Here is a 23,498-nt window from a genome sequence, read left to right as displayed (position 1 = left end):
CCTCACCGAACCCGAACCTTTTCACAAATTCACATTCAGTTCACAATCGCCGAGCTCAAACCCAAGCACGGCTCGATTAATTGTGTGGCTCAGATCAGTACTCCAACCATCAGATGCCGACCTCACGGCTCAATTCCTATGATATAAAAGATCGTGCTGACCGAGTGAGAACTCTGTGTCTCTGGAAGCCTCGGCACGGCGGAACCCTTGCGCTCGCGAGATTGCGCCTTTGGTATCCGGTCTTCCTTTTCGCACGGCGGAACCCTCGGCACGGCGGAACCCTTGCGCTCGCTCGCTCGCTCGCCTCGGCACGGCACGGCGGAACCCTCGGCACGGCGGAACTCTGTGTATCTGGTCTTCCTTGCCCGTTGAGGTAAGTTTCCTTCTTCTAAACACTAGCTAGTTTTCTGATACCTTTATCGCGCTTGAAATTTTTTGTATTGTTTCTGTGAAGTGCGTTGGCCTTTGATTTGATGACAACTTGAGCTAGGGTTTTCGTTGTTTTCCATCATCTGATCAAAATCGCTCAATTAGGGAAGAAAGATCAAAATCGAAGACAAGAGGGAAGGAGAGATCAAGAAGGGCAAGAAAAAGATCGAACAAGAGGAGATCGCGAGGGGTTCTTGGAGGACGAGATGGCGTTGAAATTTCTGAACAAGAAGGGATGGCACACCGGGAGCCTCCGGAACATCGAGAACGTGTGGAAGGCGGAGCAGAAGCATGAGGCCGAGCAGCGCAAGCTCGAGGAGCTCCGCAAGCAGATCCAGGACGAGCGCGAGAAGTCCGAGTTCCGCCTCCTCCAGGAACAGGCCGGCCTCGTCCCGTAAGCCCCGATCCCCAAGTTTCCTTCTTTAGTTTCTTGATTTTAGGGTAAGGGTTAGGGTTCTGTTTGATTGTTTGAGGAAAAAAAATGTTTCGTTGATTGTTTCTTAGCGCCATGCTTTCCTGACGTTGTGCTATTGTCTGGGATTGATCCGATTAGGAGGCAAGAAAGGTTGGATTTTCTCTACGAGTCAGGATTGGCGGTGGGAAAGGGGAGTTCAGATGGGTTCAAGGCTCTTCAAGCACCACCAGTGGCGGCTTCCACTACCTCAACATCCGATGCTAGTTCCTCCAAGGTACAATTCTTTTAGGATTATTATGCACTTTTATCATGATTTTTATTTTTGTGAATCATCATGATCGAGTATAAAGATATGGCGCATTGCGTGATGGCGATGTTGTTCGGCATCAATTGTCCAATTTTCTACATTTTGAACAGGGCTTCAGAATACATTCATGTACTTGAACAATAACTTTATAGAAGGTTGCATCAAAGAAATATCACAATCCCGAATGAGATATTTAAGCATATGGAGACTTAACAATACTTTTTCCAAGTGTGAAGAGTGGAGACAACAATAAATTTAATCATATGGAGACTTCAGAATATTTATTGGTTTCTATCCCTCTGGTTTATCATCTCTTTGCTCTATTACTATTTACACGTTATTGTTTCTGAAGCAAGGAAAAGCCTTACATGCTTTCTCGAAGTATCTTTAATTGCCCAGTCAGACAGTTCCTAGCAAGAAAGTCCTGAAGCACAGGATATTTGGAGATTGTTTCATCATTGCTAGTTAAACCTAATAATCAGTACTAGGGAAAAAAAATTCAAATAAGCATTACTAGAAATAAAAGCTTTCTTAAACGATTTTGAGTACGTTAAGTTATGTTTAATAATGAATGCCATTCTGATAGCTGGTTAATAAATGCATCCTGAACTTTTCTACTAAATTGATTTAAGGGATTTTTCTTTGGCTATCTTACATTAGAGTTTTTTTATAAAATTGGTATTATATTAAAGAGATTTCTCTTTGGCATCAATCTACAACTTTATCGGATGAGAATGAGAAGTTTTGTCTGTTTGCTACAAGTTATTACTTTATCATACCATGATATGAAAAGTTTGTAACCATGATTTGCTGACCTCTAGTATCACTGGATGATAATCATAATCATGCATATCTTTCTCTTTTGTTTCTTATTTTATGGAACCTTTATTTTTAGGGCTACAACTGTGTACATTACCCTTCCCTACACCTCATATTGCTGGGAGCTTCAGGCACCAGATGCACTTCTTATTTCATGGAACTTCTTTTTTGTGTTGAATTTTGTCAATAGGAAAACCCATTTTCACAGAGTATTCAGTAACATCTAAGAATTTCCATCACTTTGGCTACGGAAGACATCAGTCATACATGTCTCTTACGAATTATTTATTAGTAATAGTTTACTTTTTTTAGAACTCCAGTAGATATGGAATTTCGGGCAACACCTGCATTGATTTTAAGGTGGCCAAAATTCTTTAACCCAATTATATATTAATGACTATCTTGATAAGTTGTCTTAGGGATTTCATGTTCAAAGATGGACTTGGAATAGCGGAGGCCTTTTTGTTTTTGTCTACTTTTTCAGAAAAGAACTAATGTGAAACATAGAAGAATTTTTATCACAAACTGTACCTTGAGCACGTTCAAGTTGTTTTTTCTCTTAATTATTTTAAGCTACACTATGATATGTCTGACCCTCGATCATGTTCACCATACCTTTTTCTCTTAATTATTTTAAGTTTCACTATGATTTGTCTGACCCTTGATCATTTTCACCATTCCCAAAAATCTTCGGAAACTGCCACTTCAGCTGTCATCAATGATCAAACCTAATAAATATATGTGATTATACAAAAAATGCATATGTCAATTTACCATGAGTAGATAGTTGATTCATCATGGCTGGTACATGATTGTAAGTGCATTATCAAGGTGATAATAAATAAAATATTTGACAGTCACATTTAATAGTTTAACAGTAAATATTTCACCTTTTTGCAGTGGTAAGCAGGATATTCGACATATCATTTTAAGCTCCGACACCTATATGTGACTTGAGCAAAGTGCTCCTATACTGTGGCTTCATGGATTGGCATTTTCTAGATGCATGAAGTGTCCCAGAGTTTGAGTGCTTAAAATTTTAGAGATATGCTTTTCTTATAAACTTTTTTCATTTTATGTAAAGAGATAAAGTAATTTTCAACCTATACTCCTGACCACATGGGCAAAAAATGGCTAGGACAGATAGCTAGAAACCATTTTTTTGCTAGTGCTCCATGAACTTTTTACTTTTAAAACAACATATTTTGATTGTTTGCAAGCTCTACAACTACACTAAACTAGGAAAATTATGAACTAAATACACCTCAAGAGTAGCATCAGAATGCTAATTTTTCTTCTTACAGTAGATATTCATCATTATGCTACATTTCTCTTTCTTTTTCTCTGTGCTTGTGTCCTTCCTCTTCTTTCTTTCTTCTTTTTTTGTTGCTTTCCTTCACTTCTATCTTTGAAATCTCATCCCATATCGCAAAAGGAGCACTCCCCGTCTCTTTCCTTGCTATCTGTGGTGTTACCAAGTCCCAACTCTTCACCTCATTAAGAATAAAATTATTGATCCATTGTAGCTATGCTGCTTTAGCTATCGGTACATCAGCAGAACATTTCTGTTATATGTAGAACACAACAATGATCCTTCGGCGGATCAGAATAGGGGTGTGTGACTATAGGAAGTCTCTCTTGTGAAAAATCATATATTAATATATGCAAGATATATTTAAAATGTTGTATGCTATTGTGGATACTGTAATTGTACACCCACCTTTATTCTCTTCTTTCTGGAGCCTGTTTTTTTTTCTTTTGTTTACATCTTTCACAAATAAACATTTGTATATGTGGATGGAATGGACTGAGTACTGTTACAATGTTGGCTTTTACTGTAGATTTTGGTGAGTAAAATAAGTATTTACTAAATATGTCTGATTGAGGCTTTTGCATGCTGCCTTTTGATATGCTAGCTGTTGGACGCAGTGTAATACTGTGCCACCATGTTGTACATGTGGAAAGTTTCTTTGCTATATCATGAGATATGCATGATATCAAGTGTTCATTATTCCTGTAGATCCGTTGTTGCCTTTTTTTATAGCTCATTTTTGTTTGTTTGCTTGCTTGCATCACTTCTTGATTGAAAAGTTGGAATGTGCTTTATGCATTTCTTAAAACTAGCCGTCTTATATGTTGGTATATTAATGTTTAATGTTGTCATCTTGGTTCTCAATTTAACTGCTCGTATGTTGTACTGTCGTTACATCTTTTTATCAATACTTTTTGGTTTTCATTATGCACCTTCCTCATTGTTCCTATGATGTAATATAACATGTGATAAGTTCTTAATGTATGTCAGGCTGCCGTTCCTGGAGCTCTATTTGAGGATAAGCCTCAGTCTGCAAATGATACTTGGAGGAAACTTCACTCTGACCCTTTGCTCCTTATCCGTCAGCGTGAGCAGGAAGCACTTGCTCGAATAAAGAATAATCCCATAAAGATGGAAATGATTAAGAAATCTGTAAGTGGTTTTGTCTGTTTTCCTTTTGTGGATGCTAGAATGTTCATAAACATGTTTCTTCTCTAAATAATCTGCATAGTTACAATTATCAGATCTCAAAATTTTGTTTGACTCTTTTATTAAATTACACCTTCCTGTGCTTGGTTTTGTGGTTATGTGTTTGCCAAAATCACCACAGTTTGCTCAAATGATGGCAAGTTGTGGCCAAAAACCCTTTCATCCTTTTAGTTCCATGCCATTATTTCATAGATTAACTTTTTTCATGAAGTACTGTTCTTTGTTTCCATATCAGGCTGTCAGCAAACTGGACCCCCTAAGTCAGAGAATCAATATTTTATAAAGTTGCTTGCTATTAAAAATTATTTTTTCTTTCCTGTGTCTCTTAAATGATTATGTGGCTTAAGAATACAAATGAAGAATAGTTGTTCGAATTATAAGCATATCACATCTGCAATTGAATCACTAATCTTTTCAATTTTACAGGTAGAAGATGAGAAAAAGAAGAAGCAAGATAAGAAAGAAATAAAAAGGCATAAGGATCATCACCACAGTAGGTCAAAGCATGATAAACGCTCATTGAGACGTTATTCTGATTCAGAATACACAAGTGATACTCAGGAAGAGAAGACAAGAGAGCGTCAAACATCTGTACAGCAAGAAGGTAGGTCGAAGCGTCGGAAACATTCATCAAGAGATCATTCAGATTCTGAAGATGCTAAAGAAGGTGCAGAAGGGAAAAAAAAGAGTGATTGCCCGACATATGAACATTACCAGCACAGAAGTTCTAAGTATGATAAGCATTCTCTGAAGGATTATTCAGATTCAAGAAGGGCAGGTGAGTGTGAGGAAGAGGGGAAGTATCGTCATACAATATTAGAGTGTCAGCAACATATCCACTCAAAGAACGAGAAGCACTCATCCATAGGCCATTCATATTCAAGATACACTCACAAGGAAGATGGGAGAAGGTCTAATTATTCTGCGTCTGAACAACATCATACTGATTCTGAGCTTGGCATGGAAGACAAGAACAGGGAAACCAGCAGGCAAAGAGAACAGCCTGGCTATAACCGTCGTCGCGGTGTACCAAAGATGTCGGAGGAAGAGAGAGCAGCTCGGCTAAGAGAGATGCAACTGGATGCAGAGCTCCACGAGGAGCAAAGGTTGAAGCGGTTGAAGAGAGCAACGGAGGCTGATGCCCAAGAAGCAATGAGGGCAAGCTTTTCAAGAGGCAAGAATTTTTTGGTTGCTGCCGAAAATAGCATATATGGAGCTGAAAAGGGAGGGAGTGCTACGATAGAAGAGAGTGTCCGTCGTCGTGCTTACTACTCGCAGGGAAGCTCAGCAGCCCATGAGAGCAATGCATTTCGGCGGTGAGCATGTTCCTGTCATATGTCATCATGTTGAATCTGCATATGCACAATTATTCTGTTTTGATCAGATTCTTTGTGGATTTAATATTGCCCAAACACTATCTCTGGATGCAAGATAGCAAGCAGTGAACACACCAACGTCAAATACTACCGTTCAGAGATCAGTTTGACATGTTGGAGGGCGTTTATCATAAATTATATGAAAGGTCCAGCTAGTATAGCAGTGTATGCATCTGTAAACCAACAGTTCATTGGAGCGGTGGGCTTACGGAAACAATGCAAGGCTCAGAGTAATGATACTATCTAGCTTTTCTAGTAAAAGGCTGTTTGTTCGCACGGTTGCTTTCTTATATTATCTTTTCTCACAAGATTTGTGAGTTCATTCTGCTGATTAAGTGATAGATTGTGGTGATGGTTCCCCCACAAATACATACTTTCTTATATTACCTTTTCTCACAAGATTTGTGAGTTCATTCTGCTGATTAAGTGATAGATTGTGGTGATGGTTCCCCCACAAATACATACTGACTTTGCAGAGTACTAAGAATCCATTTTATGTGATTGTATCTTCATAACTCATTACCTGTCTAATTCACATCACTGCTGTATCATCATCACTATGGTCTCAGAGTTGTTTTCCTCAAATTGCAAACAGAAAAAATTACAAAAAATTACAAGACGCCCGTGAAATCCAAGAGCTTATTACCCAGCACTTACAAGCAACCCACTCAGGTTAACAGCACATGATTTTGTTGCTGGGTTTAAAACAGTTGCCAAAAAACCAACACTTCTCGAGGTTATAATAAATAATACAACATCGCAGACTTCCAACTTATACTACAAAGAGCTCGTATAGAATTGATTCACATGGCACCACGATTCATAAAGCACTTCGAACCACGTTGTCTTTTTGCTTAAGTTAATCTATAAAAGAAGATTACATTTGGAGAACATTATCATGGAAAGCATAGACAACTGACATTGGCCTATACAGGGTTCCTCTACTTACAACAATCGGAGGTAAATCGTACAAAACTTGCCCATCTAACCAGAAAACCCATTTGTAGCACAAGCTGATCTGACAGTTGTTACGTTTCATGTTTGCAGTTAGCATTTTGTTTGAAGACAAAAGGCAGCAGCAGGCCCAGTGAAAAATAGAACTGCCTTAGAGAAAGGGAACGATGAATTATGGAGATCGTCGTTCAGCTGTACTATGTATCAACAAGACTAATAATTGTGCCCTACTGATGTTGAGGCATTCTAATTCACCACCTGATATGCTGCATAATATCAATGCCCATTCATGGCGCTTTCCTGAAAATCTTTCCTCTGCTGGTCGATTGTCCTCCAACGGTCAACCTCCTCTCTGTGCATCAAGGGCACGTTTCAGAGTCAGAATAATTAATGCAAAGTCATGAGATAGAAGTAATCATAATGCTTATAGAATACATGAGTTAGCCTTGCCAAAAATACAGACGGAACTAATAATCTGAGAAACCAATAATTCCCACATGGAAATTAGGCTATAATACATCAAGGCAAACACAGAAATTAGGCTTGTAATTTATGTCAAAGATGTTCATGACTTTATGTAAAGCATCACAAAGCAAAAAATGTCTAGGACTTTGTTGCAGCTTGAAAAAGAGTTAATGTGATAATAGATTCAAGCAAGCACCCAGAAATAGCCTGGACTTAATGTGGAAGGTATCTGAGAAATTAATTTCCTTATTCATAAGCAATATTTGAATAGGATGGGCATTGTAGAGCTACGGTGAAGCTTACTGGTGTCTTCTGTTTAGGTATGACATGCAACACTATACTGATAATCAAACTACAAAATAGTATATATAGATCAGGTGTACAGGTTAAGGCTGGCAGACCCAGCCAAGTAAACGATAATCAGATATATTTGAGCAAAATTAAGACAGATGATCACTAGCAACAGACCAAATTGGTAGTACTTGAGAACGGAAAGGAATTGTCACTTAATGTACCAAAAGTTTGAGAAGACAACAGATAATATATATATATATATATATATATATATTATATGGATAAAATCTCTAATACTTGATAAAATGACCTTGTGAAGGTCAGTATACATGATCTTTCCCTCGTGTTCGGCCATAGTAGAAACCCCTGAATTTAGGCCGTTTGGCATTCCAGTCCAGTTCCAACAATGCACCCCTCAGACTGAGCAAGCGGAACTAATTGGTGCTGCACATTAGAACTCACTAAAGCCCAATTCACATCATTATGCTCGATAAAAGGAATGAGGACAGCTCCAATAGAAAATTATGGTTTTCGTTCAACAGCTACACTAACACTGTAAACTGGTTTCTTAGCAGCACTCTCGCTTCAGGAGCCACACCCCAGTATTTAATCAAGCCTTATTCATTATCCTTGTAAAGGAATCTCCTTCATTTGATGTCAGCTAAGAGCTATCAAAAACCAAAAGGTATTATCTTATATAATGTTTGTTCAATTACTCTTTTACCCACAAATGTAATATAAGTGTTAGGCTCAGCAATAATGATATCCCCCAACATATCAAAACTGGCTGTTACTCCACCAGTTGTAGGAGATGTAAGAATTGATACATTGAATTAACTTTTTATCTGAATGATAATTAGATGAAGCAGAAGATATTTTAGCCATTTGAATCAAAGCTCAAACTTCCTTCTTGCATGTGTGCTCCTACAAAAGCATACACACAATATATATATATATATATATATATATATATATATATATGTATATATATATATATACATATGTATATATATATATATACATATGTATATATATATATATACATATGTATATATATATATATACATATGTATATATATATATATACATATGTATATATATATATATACATATGTATATATATATATATACATATGTATATATATATATATACATATGTATATATATATATACATATGTATATATATATATATACATATGTATATATATATATATACATATGTATATATATATATATATACATATGTATATATATATATATATACATACTTCCTTCTTGCATGTGTGCTCCTACAAAAGCACACACACAATATATATATATATATATATATATATATATATATATATATATATATATATACATATGTATATACATACATATGTATATATATATATATATATATATACATATGTATGTATATACATAAATTGCGATCTGCTGACCGTTACATTCTACATAGAAGTATTTATCATTGTCAATCATGATAGTGATACAATAAGACCTCATATTAGGACTTTCTCAAATTTAAGCAGAAAAGATTGAAACTATCACTTTAAGAATTAAGTTGCAAATCTGAACTAATTTACTACATAAAAGAAGAGATACCATCCAAACATGCACTCTTAAGAATACAACCTTATATATAACTACTAAGAGATCTTGTAGAAGAAGACTTTACCTTCATGGTAATCTAATCACCTTCAGAAGTTGCACCAATATAAACAATAGAACTCCATTAACAACCCTTAAAAACCAAACAACTTGTCTAACTTATACCACAATTACATGAGACTATAAACCAAAGACTCAAACAACATTGTAGATTACATAGAAAAACTGTCAAATAAAGTGACAACTATACAGTTAAAAAAACGAGTAGAAAATCCAAATATATTACTGACTTTGTGAGGATGCTTGATTAATCCTCTTCTTTTATAATTGGAAAACGAACAGGTTGGCAAAAACTCCAAATGCTCTACTATAGAGAGGATACCATTATAAACAAACATTAGGACTGTAACATGTCCTGCCCTTATTTTTTCTTTCTATTCTGGTGTTAGATTTTCACAATGATAGCCTACTTCTGCAAATTTAGCTTTGAGTACGAGATATATGATGCCCCTGTAGTTCCATATAGGTATGCCGAAGGGTTTTACAAGCCAATGAGCATAAATATTTTGTATTGTGTTTGCTGCTGAGAGCCTTAGACTCGGTGCTCTGTACAAGCTGTTGGACCGATCAACAACAACTGCACTCCTAAAATCATTTGTCATTGCCAATACAAAGATATATCAATATTGTCTTTTGATTGTGGACCTTTATGTTGGGGATGGAAGGGTGTATGATGGGCATTCGGCGTCCTTTTCCTCACATAAATTGTAAAACTGATTTTCCTGTCCTGAACGGCTAAATAAATTGCATAATTAGACATTCTCAATCAAACTTCAACAAGAGTGACTGAAATTAAGAAACAAAGAGGTATGTATAGCTCCCTATAGTAGTTCTTTTGTCACTGCTAAAACAAGAAAACATAATTAAGATTTTCTTTTCCTACCTGGATTGCTGTTCACATGTGCTACTGCTAGGCATATGCCACTGCATTTCTTGGGATGCAATAGGCCCTTTTTGTAGAAATTTCTTTCTGAAGCATTTCTATCTGTTTGTTACTTAGATGATTGACATACAAGCAATTTTGGGGAATGTTTCTAAGCTCATTCTCTTCTTCACTTCCTCTAGTTAGGACTTAGCAAGCACCTCAATTGTCTTAGTTAACTAGAAGCAAGAACACAATCTGATCCAAAACAAAGAAACAAGAGCAAGAAACTAACCGAAGACAATGTCCAATTGAATCATAATAAAGAAGACCAATAAGTCTGCGTTTCCGGTCATTTCTGCGGCGCCCACCACGCTTGACTACTGGCAGCTGCTTGATTCCTTTGGCTTCCATAAGCTGCTTTGCAGTTGTCAAATCTGTGTCAGGGAAGCAGGTTAGCAATCCACTTTCTCTACTCCGATACTGAAGCCCTCGAGTAAGGCAGGATGAAATAGTATAAATGTTTACCTGCAAAATGAAATTGTATAACTTTATTGAAAGAAAAAGGAATTATGTTCCAACTGATAGTATAAAGATGTTTATTATAGCATTAACACTTGTAAACGAATATGCATGAAACTACAACTACTTGTGTAAATACCACATTAACTGTTGATCAAAATCTTAATCATTTTCATGATGGACCTTTCTGTCAGTGTTTTTCCATATGTTGACCAAAGGTAAATGCACAAGAACATTCAAAGTGCATTACATCTGAGATTGTTGAATCCCCCTTGGGTGTATCAGGAACCTCTCCACCTGTTTCAAATCCTTTCCGCTGAATATCACCAAGTGTAAGAATTCCCTCAAGAAAGTCTTCATGATCAACAATAAGAACACAAGTTTGTTGGTTATCATGCATAAGCTTGATGGCCTCCTTTAGTATAGTGGTTCGATAAACTTTAACATAATTCTTTGACATGGCTAGAGAAACCTGAAGAAAATAGGAGCTACGAATTAAAATGAGGCCCAACAAGAGAGAGTGCACAATTTTCAGCTGACTAAACTATGCATTAGCTAATTAAAAAGAAAAACAGCAACTACCATTAAAGAGAAAATCAGACCTTAAGGTCATCCAGAAGCACTTCCTCATTAATAGTTCCATGGCTGTGAATGTCAGTTTCCAGATGAGAAAGTTCAAGACCATCTCCTCCATCAGATTGCCTCCAGACACTATTTTTCTCTTCAGTGGTTGATAAAGAAGAATAACCACGCCTGGGGGACCTTGTCTCTGTTAAATCACTGTCCTTTGGCTGGTTTGCTACAGAAGGAACCCATATCGCTAAACCAACTGCACCCTATTAACAATAATTTTGAGACAATATATCCAAAAGAATGATATATGTTTTCTTTTTCTGCATATAGCAGGTAGAACAGGGAAAAATTAAGCTATTATATCATATTCAAAGAGAAAATATATAATTGAACATTATGCTAGGATGTTAACTTTATTAAACATTAAAAAAACAAAAGAGTGCTGTAACCTTAATCATTAGTGGGAAAATAGCGAACTCATGTATGACTTATTGATTGCATAACTTGAATTTCAAAGGCTGCTGCGATTCATAACAAGTCTGTTTATACTACATTGGAGAAACAACATAATGGATAGGTTAAGGAATCAATTAACAACCAAAAGAGATTCCCAAACTCAAATTAACAAACAGGCTTGGAGTACTCTAGAACAAGAATTGTTGGTGTACAGCATGGGAGGGTGCCAACACCTTTCTAGTATGATATACATGATGTTATGCTAGTTAACACACCTCCTATGCCAACTGACTTTATCCGGCCAAGTTGTGTCAGTATTATAGCATGACACAACCTATTTCAACGCAACACAGTATAGTCTCGACACCAATTAATTTGCCAATGTAAGTAATAACATTTAACACCACAAGAAACTTTTAAACAATTTATTGTAAGTGTTTTATGTACTTCCATACTTGCATATGAACAGATTCTTGTGCCTCTATGTTCAGCATTGACTTTGCAAATGATAAAAGTTTATCAGGAGACATAAAATAATATTACTAACTATTGACATGTGAAGACCAATGTTAAAATGGATGCATTCCCCAAGAGATAGGGCATCAGATGACATAAAAGTATGCATAAAGGCATTAGAACAAAAGTAATAATATGCAGAAAGGAGAAAGAAGCCACAGTGAAAACATGTTCAAAAGCCACTTATCTTTTTAAAATTTAGAAATAAGCAGTCCAATGGTAGACCTTGAAATCAAATGAAGAATAGAAATTTCACACTTACAGCAGCAAGGGAGTGATAAAAAGAGAAAGGGAAAGAATGAGCAGAAAATGATGGGGGGTTTCGAGGATTTCCAGGTTTACACTTCACAGTAAAATATTCCAAAATCATACTTCCCATACTATTGCACGTATTTAGATGTCAACCTAAAACCCCTCGTATCATGGTTTTGTGGCTGAACATGAGAACAACACTATTTGGGGTTTATTAACTTCTTTGAGCCTAATCAACTGGCCCAAAATGCTTAAACCCAAATTAATAGTAGTAAGTGCCTTACAAGTCAATCCATATCCTTACCCACTTCCGGTATGGGACTAAACCAAAATGTTACACTTTCCCTCACAAAGGCTTAACGTTCTCGTTAAGGCCTAACATAACATAATGCACATGAGGTCAAGCCCAACGGTGGCTCCACAGTATGATGTGTCCTCTATTTTGATCCACTGCTAGCCCTTGCCTACTGAAGAACCTTATCATGTCCAACACTAGGTCACTTTAAAACAGGATTTTATCTAACACTAAATCTATGAGTACAATTAATATTAGTTTCATAAGGCATGTATTTCCAAATTTCATTTCCCAACCAAAAATGGTTTTGAAAAAATTTCATCAGTGGAAGGGTAAAAAAAGAGAATCACCCAAAGCACCAAGCACCTAGATGGCAAGAACTAGTTGAACTATTGATGTTAGTTCTGGTTTTTGATCTGAAATCTAAAATTGGCAAACAGCCGAAGCTAAGCCCAGAGAAGTAGGCATTCCAATAAATTGATAGTATTGATTATCGTCCTAAACAATATGCAGGAAAGGCTTATCCCACCAATGCACAATGCCTACTCTGTAACAAAAACAATTTACTAGAGACAATTCGCTTGATGTCACTATTGAATATAACACATTATGTCCTAAGGGGGGAAAAGGATAAGAAGAAATATTAGAAGATAGACAATTCTAGAAAAGCATGGGAGTTATTTGTCAGGAAATGGATGAAAAATCTTGCTAAGACAGTAAAAATGGACTACTAATATCTACTGTAAGAACAAATTCTGCTTATTTACCATAAGCGGAAGCAATATCCTGTAGTCCTTTGTTAGCTCAAAGAGCAGCAGAACTGAGGTTAATGGAACTGAACAAACTGAAGCCAGTGTAGCAGCCATTCCCACCTGTATGATAGAAAATTCAAAGTTACTTGCACGAAATATGATCTTCTTTAAGTTTCCTAACCAGCTGGAAAAAACTTACTAGTGCATAAGCCTGCGGCTGAGCAACTGCACCATTGCCTGGAATTGCTGAATTGATAAATTCTGCAGCTGAACCTCCAAAAACAGCACCAAGAGCAGCACCGATCATCAAGCTAGGAGCATAAAGACCACCTACAAGACCAGAACCCTTGCAAAGAGCAGTTGCTACTACTTTTGCACCTACTAGTTGAGTTAACAGCCATATTCCTGGTGCTGATGCACTTTTTCCTGTGTGTAAGATTTCTTCAACATTGGTGAAACCCCAATATAGAATACCAGGATACTTGAGAGCTATTAAGCCTGCTCCTAAACCACCTAAAGCAGGCAATATAACAGCTGGTAGGGCAAATTTGTCCTTTAAAAATTCAAAAGACTTCGTGAACCAAACTACCAACCGAGTGAAAGCCACACTTACAGCCCCACAAAGCATGCCCAGGATAAGGTACAAAGGCAATTCTGCATGTGAGAAATTGTGAAACTGTAAATATTTGAGAAGCAAGACCATAAACTAATGCAATTAGCTTGTTGTGAAACAAGCACTGATCTTTGTTGCTGTTGTTATAGAGAAACTGTTAATATTTATTATTTAGTATTTGTCAAACAAATGTCATCTACAAGTTAAATGTCGACAAATATGGGCCCCAAAAGAAAAGACTAAGAAAATATTAATTTTCTGTTTCAAAGAAATGATATACAAAAATCTAATTTGCTGTCCATTGCTACAGAAGATTCCACAAGGTTTTTAAAACACATAGAGAAGCATCCCCATCCTATGGATTCTGTGACAATCCAAGCTACACAAGATACCTAACAACAAATAATGGCTGTCTCCACACCAAATTTAGATGATGAGCTATGGTCAATATTACCAAAAAAACAAGAAAAAAAAACATTGACCATTCCAACACATTTAATTAGCTGTAACATTTAACCTCTATTAGCATCTGATGAGATACAAAGGCTGTTAGAAGTAAACAAGTAACCCATTGTCTTTCTGTATGCCATCTGAAAAGTAGTTTGAAAAATTTTCACAAACAATACAGTTTTCCACCTAGAAAACCCAAAGTTCACATGATAAAGAGCTGTGTTAAGATCATTCCATTGGCAAATATAATAGCACCATACGAAAGTGAAGACTTAACACTGAGGCTTCTAATTGAAATAGCAGATGAATGACTAGATCCAACTCATGATCCATTTGTCATCCATTTCTTAGGTTCTATTTGGATTGGTTTTAAAACTGTTTATGCAATTCAATGGGAATTGGTTGAGTAATATAATCTTGCTTTCTTGCTGTTGCCCAAGCATTTAATTTGTCCAATAACATTAGACAGAAAAATGAACAAGAACCAGGATACAGATTATTGTATGAAGGTGTTTAATGAAATAATATTTAAAAAAATCCCTGTTTCAATATGTTGATCGTATTATATTCTTTCATAAAGTGAAATCTGGTTACTCAGATATAACATAGTATCAATTTTCCCATCATATTGACCAGAGATTCCTGCCATCACTAGAGTTGCAGGTTAATGTGGACTATGCCATAGTGCAAACCTCAAGTGACTTCCATAAACAGAACCAAAGTTTCCACAGCCAGATGTTTGATAACTACCAATGATAACATCAAGCTGTTCTGGGAAAAGATAATATACCAGCAGCAGATTTTAGTTCATATGCCGGCACAATAAAGGCTGGCTTCTCCCCAAGTAAAACATTTGATACTGTAGACGAAATAACAGATGCCAATATTATCATAGCAGTTGTAAATGGAGGTGAGTTTTCTGCTCTAAGTGGCCTCAGTACAGTTTCGATGGCAAAAAAACATCCAGCAACAGCAGCATTGAAACCTGAAAATCCACAAATGATAACAAATATTACATCATCATAAATGTCGTTATACGCCAGAAATAAATTGAGAACTGACATAAATGACAAAATATTAAAAAACCTAAGAAAGAGGAATCAAGATTTTCAGTGAGAAAGTATTAGTGTAGCTAAGTAAAAAAGAAAACTTTACACAACAACAAAAACCAAGAATGTCTTCCGGCAAGCATCCATCTAAAAACAAAACTCTCGATAAAGATAAGAGGAGACCAACATGAAAAAATAACAGTTTATTTCTCACACAAATTTCTTTTTAATTTTGTCCTCACATTTAGCAAGTTATCCCAATTCAACAATATGTATTTCACTTGCTAACAATTATTGCATCTACATGGTCAATTTAGAAAATAAGGATTTACACAACCGCAAAAACCAAGAATGCCTTCCAGCAAGCATCCATCTAAAAACAAACTCTCGATAAAGTTAGAGGAGACCAACATGAAAAAATAACAGTTTATTTCTCACACAAATTTCTTTTTAATTTTGTCCTCACATTTAGCAAGTTATCCCAATTCAACAATACGTATTTCACTTGCTAACAATTATTGCATCTACATGGTCAATTTAGAAAATAAGGATTTACACAACAGCAAAAACCAAGAATGCCTTCCAGCAAGCATCCATCTAAAAACAAACTCTCGATAAAGTTAGAGGAGACCAACATGAAAAAATAACAGTTTATTTCTCACACAAATTTCTTTTTAATTTTGTCCTCACATTTAGCAAGTTATCCCAATTCAACAATATGTATTTCACTTGCTAACAATTATTGCATCTACATGGTCAATTTAGAAAATAAGGATTTACACAACAGCAAAAACCAAGAATGTCTTCCGGCAAGCATCCATCTAAAAACAAAACTCTCGATAAAGATAGAGGAGACCAACATGAAAAAATAACAGTTTATTTCTCACACAAATTTCTTTTTAATTTTGTCCTCACATTTAGCAAGTTATCCCAATTCAACAATATGTATTTCACTTGCTAACAATTATTGCATCTACATGGTCAATTTAGAAAATAAGGATTTACACAACAGCAAAAACCAAGAATGTCTTCCAGCGAGCATCCATCTAAAAACAAAACTCTCGATAAAGCTAGAGGAGACCAACATGAATAAATAACAGTTTATTTCTCACAAATTTCTTTTTTATTTTGTCCTCACATTTAGCCTTCCAGCAAGCATCCATCTAAAAACAAAACTCTCGATAAAGTTAGAGAAGACCAACATGAATAAATAACAGTTTATTTCTCACAAATTTCTTTTTTATTTTGTCCTCACATTTAGCAAGTTATCCCAATTCAACAATATGTATTTCATTTGCTAACAACTATTGCATCTACATGGCAATTTAGAAAATAAGGATATACCACCATGCAAGAGCCAGTAAAATTTTCTATTTGTACCTGAAGCAATTCCAGCAGCTGCACCAGCAGCAACAAGAGCAATCCTCCTCTCTCTATTATTCTCCATCATTTCTGAACAACCATTTGCACATGATTTACCAATATCAACACTGGGGCCCTCAGGACCTAAAGAACAACCTGTGCCCAGAGTAACCGCAGCCTGGATAGCTTTTATTGTTGGAAAGATTGCTGCCAGCAAGTCAACACCTTGTCTTTGTGATGATCTTGACTGCTTTATCTGCTCAAAGATTTCAAGTAGACCGTGCATCATTCCAACAACAACTCCTCCTGTGACTGGAATCAGCAATATTCTATGCCAAGTATCAGCCAGCCTTTGCAGGCGAAGCCAAGCAGCACCCTCATTTGGGGTACCTGCCCATGCCCATTCATGTATCACATGCACCTATTTAAGAAAACATCAATTTCATTAACTTCAGAACAACTTGGATTTATAGGACATTGATTCTGCAGGAATCTAAGAACACATGATGGAATATCATAAACTTTTTTAATTTTCAAGACAAATTCCTGAAATTTCTGGACAAAGTTATGGAAAATAAAATTAGTTAATTATTTAGCAACTGCAAGTTCAAGTGAAAATTAAGAGTGGGATTCAACTTTTATCATACAATCGGATATCTCATTAATTGAAACAATGCTTTCTTAACTAATCTCAGCTAGAAAACAGTATATGTTATTCTTACAAGGTCTGACAAAGAATATGAAAAGGCGGACATGATAAACATAAACATTACTTGGATTCAACGAAACCAAGCAATGATTTCTAGCAAATGTCATATTCTCTATACACAAGAAAAACTACATCTGACAATACATTCTATGAAAAAGTACAATGAGATCTGACTATATCCTCCATGAACAAGGGCAATCAGATCTGACCTGATCCTCTATAAACAAGTATAATCATATCTGAGCTAGTCGTCACAATCAAGATTGCTCTCGTTCCATGCTTAACAAGATCTAAGGATGGAAAGATTTCAGACAAATTATATAATCAAGAAGCATTTGGCTTTTTGATACTTAAATCCAATAAACGCAAACAGGAAAATGCCAAAGAAGCAAACTATCATTGATGATCACGTTAGGAACCAACAACTAAATAAATCATATGTTAACATCACGAGGAGCGAGCGAAAGGGCGGGTCCTCACCCCACGGTTAAAGGCAGCGACACAAATACCAGTAGCTAGGCCAAGGAGGCACCCGATAAGCAGCAGCGCCCATTCCGGCGGCGCCCCATCGCTGAGGGCGTCGTGAGACCTTCCATCCGGCGGCAAAGGAAACCCACCCCGATCCAGATGCCGCCGGCTATGACCCCGATTCGAGAGCCCCCGATCGAGGTGCCGCAGAAGATCCCCGATCCCACTCTTCCGAGCTGACGACGGAGTACCCGTGGCGCCTGCCGACGTCCCCGCCGACCCAGAAGATGGCCCCTGGGCCTCCAGATCCAGGTTGGACGCCGCGGGGGCAGATCTGAGGAGGGCCTTGTGGTCGTCGAGCTCGAACTCCCCGCCGGACATCGCCGCCGCCGTCGCCACCTAGGTCGACGAAACCTAGATCTGCATTGAGGCGGAAGGATCGGAGGGCGGTCGCACGGATCAAAACCCTAGGAGATCTGCGTCGTCAAGCAACGAGAAGAAGGGGCAGACGAATCGACTCCTCTTCGTTTCCTAAAGGGTATGTAAATAGGAAATGAGAAAAAGGGCCCTTTAACTGTGTGTGTGTGTGTATATATATATATATATATATATATATATATATATATATATATATAATATTGTGTACACGTATTAACTTTCGTTTAAATATAGTTTTCGCTTTGGGAAATAATTTAGTTGTGTTTCTAAGAATTATTCAATCGGTTGAATTACGTGTCTTGTAATCTGAGAAAATTATGGGACCCTTCTGGTCAGTCAGGTAAGACGGGGGTAATGTGTACACTGGTTAAAGGATTTCGTTTACTTTTCGGTAGTGCAATAGAGGAGCTTCTTCTTAGCCGTCATGCTAAGACGCGCGTCTTCGGGAATCACACGGAACGCCCCCATCACGTGGGGCCGCGGCGGTAGACTTGGCGAATTCTGGCGCGTAAGAGTTTCGCGTAAGTGGAGGTTGTTGTCATGGGATTTCTGTGGCTAACGCACCTACAACACAGCTTCTGTTGCTGATGGTTGTAGGAGCGGGACCCACACGTCTTCACGATCTATCATTCGTCACATAGGTGTTTGATGTTTCACGCGTGATACTTGAGTTTGCCGCAAAACCTCGCACGACGGGGGGCCAGCAGTGTTGTTCGGCAGAAGACGGGTCACACCACGAGCTGCGAATGGGGAGTTGCCCAGGTTGTACGAACCATTGGGGTCCGCGCAGAACGACGCTGATTAGTGGCGGATGGATGCAGTATTAGGTGGTGGTGAATGATTGACGTCTACGACTGCTACTTGGAATGTCTCTTGTACGTAATCTTAGTCTAATGGTCTAAATGACTTGGATGCATTTCTATAAATAATGCAAGCTCTTAAATTCTTTCGATAACTCATTCTCAGACTATAATTATGTTAACATTTATTTAAATATGGATGAATACATGTTGCGTACATGCACAAATACTTTTCTCTCTACCATGCACCTTTGCCACCACATTCCATCGACAAGGAGGCAGGGGCAAATAAATAATAAACAACACCATTCAAATAAACAGGTGGAAGTTGCTGTCGTGGATGATGTCTATGATATACATCCGACCGATCGAAGCCCACCATGGAGCAATGTATGGCCACGGTTCAAAGATTTTGTTAATGGGGTATTATGACATGGATGTGCACCGACATGCAGGATGTGATTTAACAAGGGAGGTCATCGACCAAAGCAGTGTCTTGTGATCGATCGGTGCACCTCACACCATTTGCAATGGTATGGATGCTGTGTATTTTTCTGCATAAGTATGGAAGAACTCCCCAGGCTTCTCTCTCTATCTCCACTCTCTTTTTGGGAGCCCAAAAAAAGATAAGGTTAGCTTTCAATATAAATCTTTATGTAGCTTGCTGAATTAATCGTGTGCCACATATCAGATTAATCTAATGAAGAAGAAGAAAACTCAAGATTCTGGTGGTGAGACCAAAGTTATATGCAGACGACAAGTTTTACCTACAAGCAAGTTTCTTGATCACATCCCAAGGGAGACAGATGTTCGTAGACTATAGTCATCAACTTGCAAATCCAATGCCAAAAATGTCATCAAGATTTATATTGAGGTTGTCAATTCTGCTTTTGCACTAGATTTTTCAGTATTGCTTTGATGTACTTGGAACTTGGAAGTTGCCTTTGATCTGGGCCTCCTCCTCCTCCTCCTCCTTGTCACTGGCTGCAAAAATGCATTCTTATGATGTCACCATTGAAGCTTTAGCATTTTTCTTATCTGAAGATTTCCTTTTTCAGATTTCTGAAACTATTCATTCTCATGGTATTTTCCTTTTGAGGATTCCAAATCTCTAATGTTTCTTCAAAAAATGATTTTCATTTTTCACCCATCTGGTTGAATACAAGTGACTTTTTCCTTCACTCTGTGAGTGTTACAAGGCAAACATGCCTGAGGAAATGTCATGTGGAGTGTAGCTATAATTATGTACTACAATACTTCAATTTCTACTCCTGAAAACAAATGCATCTACAATTACATAATCTATCAGCCATTTATGGGCTACTATAATTCTGATGCTCTAAATTCTTCTTGCAAGTGCACGAGTCACTGCTGTTACAGACTATCCGGTCCTACACATCTTAAGGAGCCTAAAAAACCTGTGAATTCACATCAGCAATGCACATGACAAGAGAACCTATTCTCATGAAATAATTTTTTATAAAAAAAAATTATTATTAGACACAAATTTAATATCAAAATTAGATTAAGTATAGTAGATTCAAAACAGAAGGGGCATATATTTTCAATATGATAATCACATTATCCTCTTTTCCTCTTTTCAAGTTTACTGTAATTATTAAAAGTAGAAAACTATCAAAAGGCAAGAGAAAAAATCTTTATGATCGTGATATGATCCTTCCAATGTCTTATCTAGGTAAGAATAAATAGCTTAGAAAAAGAAAATTAGAAGAGTCCCTCTCATCAAGATTATCTCGTAGAAATTCTATTATAATTAGATTTTTTTTTTTTCTATTGACCGATAACTATAATTAAAATTTAATCAAATCTATAATATATCTTAATTAAATAGAACAACATAATCTAATATTCTCAAATTTAACATATTAATTATTAAAGATATAAAAAGATTCAAAATAAAAATAAATAAAATACAATTTATTTAAGAATAATTTCACCCAATTAGATTCTGAAATTAAAAAAAAAACATTTTTACACATGCTAATTTAAAAATAAGCTAATAAATTTAATAAATATACTAATATTATATTAAGTCTGATTAATAATATGAGTCATAGTGATTATATGTTATCATTATCATATTTTTCTTTTATATACTATAACATTATAAGTCTTTCCTAATTTAGTACAAAATTACCCTTGTAATTTGTCTTATCAAGATAGTTCTATTATTCACATTCCACCATAAATATGTATATACATTAATAATAAATAAATAATTTTTATTATATAATTATAATATTAATTATAATATTCACTCAAGTATGTATCATCGTATTTTTTATGGGTTGCCCATGGATCCAATTATAAGAAAATCTTCTTTCAAATATTTTAAGCTATAAGACCAATGTGAATGGATCAATAATCATTATAGTGGAACTCAGGTTCATAATTCATATTAGTTATTTTTAAACTTTTTTTTTTAATTACAAAGTCCTCTATGCTAATATGGTTAGAACTATTATAGTACTTATCTTTTTAAGAGAAGAAAGTTACTTTAATACATTAAAAAAAAATCTTCACTGACATAGTAATTGAGTTTGGCCTCCCGAGATAAAATTTTATAGTGATAAAGCTTGATTAATGGCATGTCACAAAATCAACTTATATTGATGATAATGTAATTTACATTATATTATTCCTATAAATTATCCTAATAGCTAATGTAAACATAAATCATAAAGTGGACTTTCTAGAGATAATTTATAATATCAACATCTAAAAATATCATTATTTTTTAAGTTAATCCAATTTCCTATATTTGAGCATATAATCGTTCATCCCTCGCAAATATCTTATTCATTCATTGATAATTCTAATATCTACATAATATTCTAATTATAAAACTAATACCTGATATAATATAAATTTAAGCATATAATAGACTTTTAATCACACATGCATAAAGAATAATTTTTTATTTATTATTTTATTTAAATATTTTCTAAGTTAATAATCATACTCCCATTATTCTTTAGATATAAATATTGATCAATAGTATTTTTCTTAAATTTAAAGAAAATAATAGTATCACGAGATTTTATATACCATTGTCTAGAAGATTGTTTATAATTATAAATAGATGTCCAAATTTTATAGGCTAAAATTTATATTTAGTTTTTCTATATGAATCATTTAGATTAATTCATATAAATTGTTTATCTAGTTTTTATTTAAAGAAATATTTTCACATTCATCTGATGTAACTTAAACTAATAATAAGTCGCTAATGTCATCATGATTATTAACGAGTTTATTAGATAAACTAAAGAAAAAATCTCATTATAATTAATATTTTCTTTATAAGTAATTTTTTTTATCATAAATCTAACTATATATCGTTTCATATTAACCTTTGAGACATGTTTAATCTTAAAGACCCTTATATAATAGACTCTTTTATAATTATTAAGCAATATGATAAGTTTTCAAATATCATTCTAATTTATTAATCTCAACTCTTTTTTTATTGTATTATATTAATTTTAAAATTATTACTTTTCATAACTTGTAAAAATAATAAGGAAATATTATACTCTGATTCTTATGAATATATCACATAATCACTAAAATGATATCTCTTTTCTTTTGAGATTTTCTCAAAACTATTCTACAAGTTACCAATAACAATATTAAGAGTTAGTTATCAATAGTACAAGTTGTAATTAGTTCTTTCATTAAGTACCAATTAATAACTTATCAATAATTATTAAATCAATCATTTAATATTTCAATGTGCTAGTTATATTTTGAAATAGTAACATATCTGGTATTCATATAAAATATTATCATTATGAATGATTGAATTATAATTATCTTTATGAAATAGTGGCGTTATTTTTGGGTATAAGGATATCAAAAATAGTATCATTAACCCTTTACATAATTTTTTAAAATATATTCTCTCTTGAGATTATCTAAATCTATTAATTATGTATGTCATTAGCTATTATGAATATTATTTTTAAATATAATTTAATACTAATTTTTAATATAATTTTTTAAATTTATTAGTCTAGTCCACTTTAATGACTAGAAGACCAATATAATAACATAAAATATAATTTAAAACATCATATAAATGATAAAATATTTATTATAATTTATA

At 35.2% G+C, this 23,498-nt stretch overlaps 2 protein-coding genes across 3 annotated transcripts; one reads left to right on the top strand and one right to left on the bottom strand.

The window, feature by feature from the left end:
• The first annotated feature begins 175 nt into the window (after nt 1-175).
• Nucleotides 176-6,283, top strand: LOC135625596 (uncharacterized). Of its 2 annotated transcripts, none has more exons than XM_065130605.1 (5): nt 176-373; nt 535-823; nt 983-1,118; nt 4,273-4,434; nt 4,918-6,283. In XM_065130605.1, the coding sequence occupies exons 2-5, from the start codon at nt 636-638 to the stop codon at nt 5,809-5,811; spliced, it is 1,380 nt and encodes a 459-aa protein (XP_064986677.1). In that variant the 5' UTR covers nt 176-373; nt 535-635; the 3' UTR covers nt 5,812-6,283. The 2 variants fall into 2 exon arrangements, with proteins under 2 accessions (XP_064986677.1, XP_064986678.1); XM_065130606.1 differs by having other exon boundaries at nt 455-823.
• Nucleotides 6,284-6,686: 403 nt separating this feature from the next.
• Nucleotides 6,687-18,719, bottom strand: LOC103969735 (chloride channel protein CLC-f). The gene is made up of 9 exons (XM_009383386.3): nt 18,144-18,719; nt 16,973-17,375; nt 15,334-15,528; nt 13,680-14,134; nt 13,496-13,600; nt 11,239-11,472; nt 10,887-11,108; nt 10,410-10,642; nt 6,687-7,173 (listed from the first exon to the last, which is right to left on the bottom strand). Exons 1-9 carry the CDS (start codon nt 18,510-18,512, stop codon nt 7,098-7,100), a joined length of 2,292 nt encoding a protein of 763 aa, XP_009381661.1. The 5' UTR covers nt 18,513-18,719; the 3' UTR covers nt 6,687-7,097.
• Nucleotides 18,720-23,498: the final 4,779 nt, after the last annotated feature.

Source organism: Musa acuminata, chromosome BXJ2-10 (assembly GCF_036884655.1).
Source record: "Musa acuminata AAA Group cultivar baxijiao chromosome BXJ2-10, Cavendish_Baxijiao_AAA, whole genome shotgun sequence".
In the NCBI taxonomy this organism is placed as follows: domain Eukaryota; kingdom Viridiplantae; phylum Streptophyta; class Magnoliopsida; order Zingiberales; family Musaceae; genus Musa; species Musa acuminata.
The sequence above is the reverse complement of the archived record's forward strand: the minus strand, read 5'-3'. Positions and strand labels throughout refer to the sequence as shown.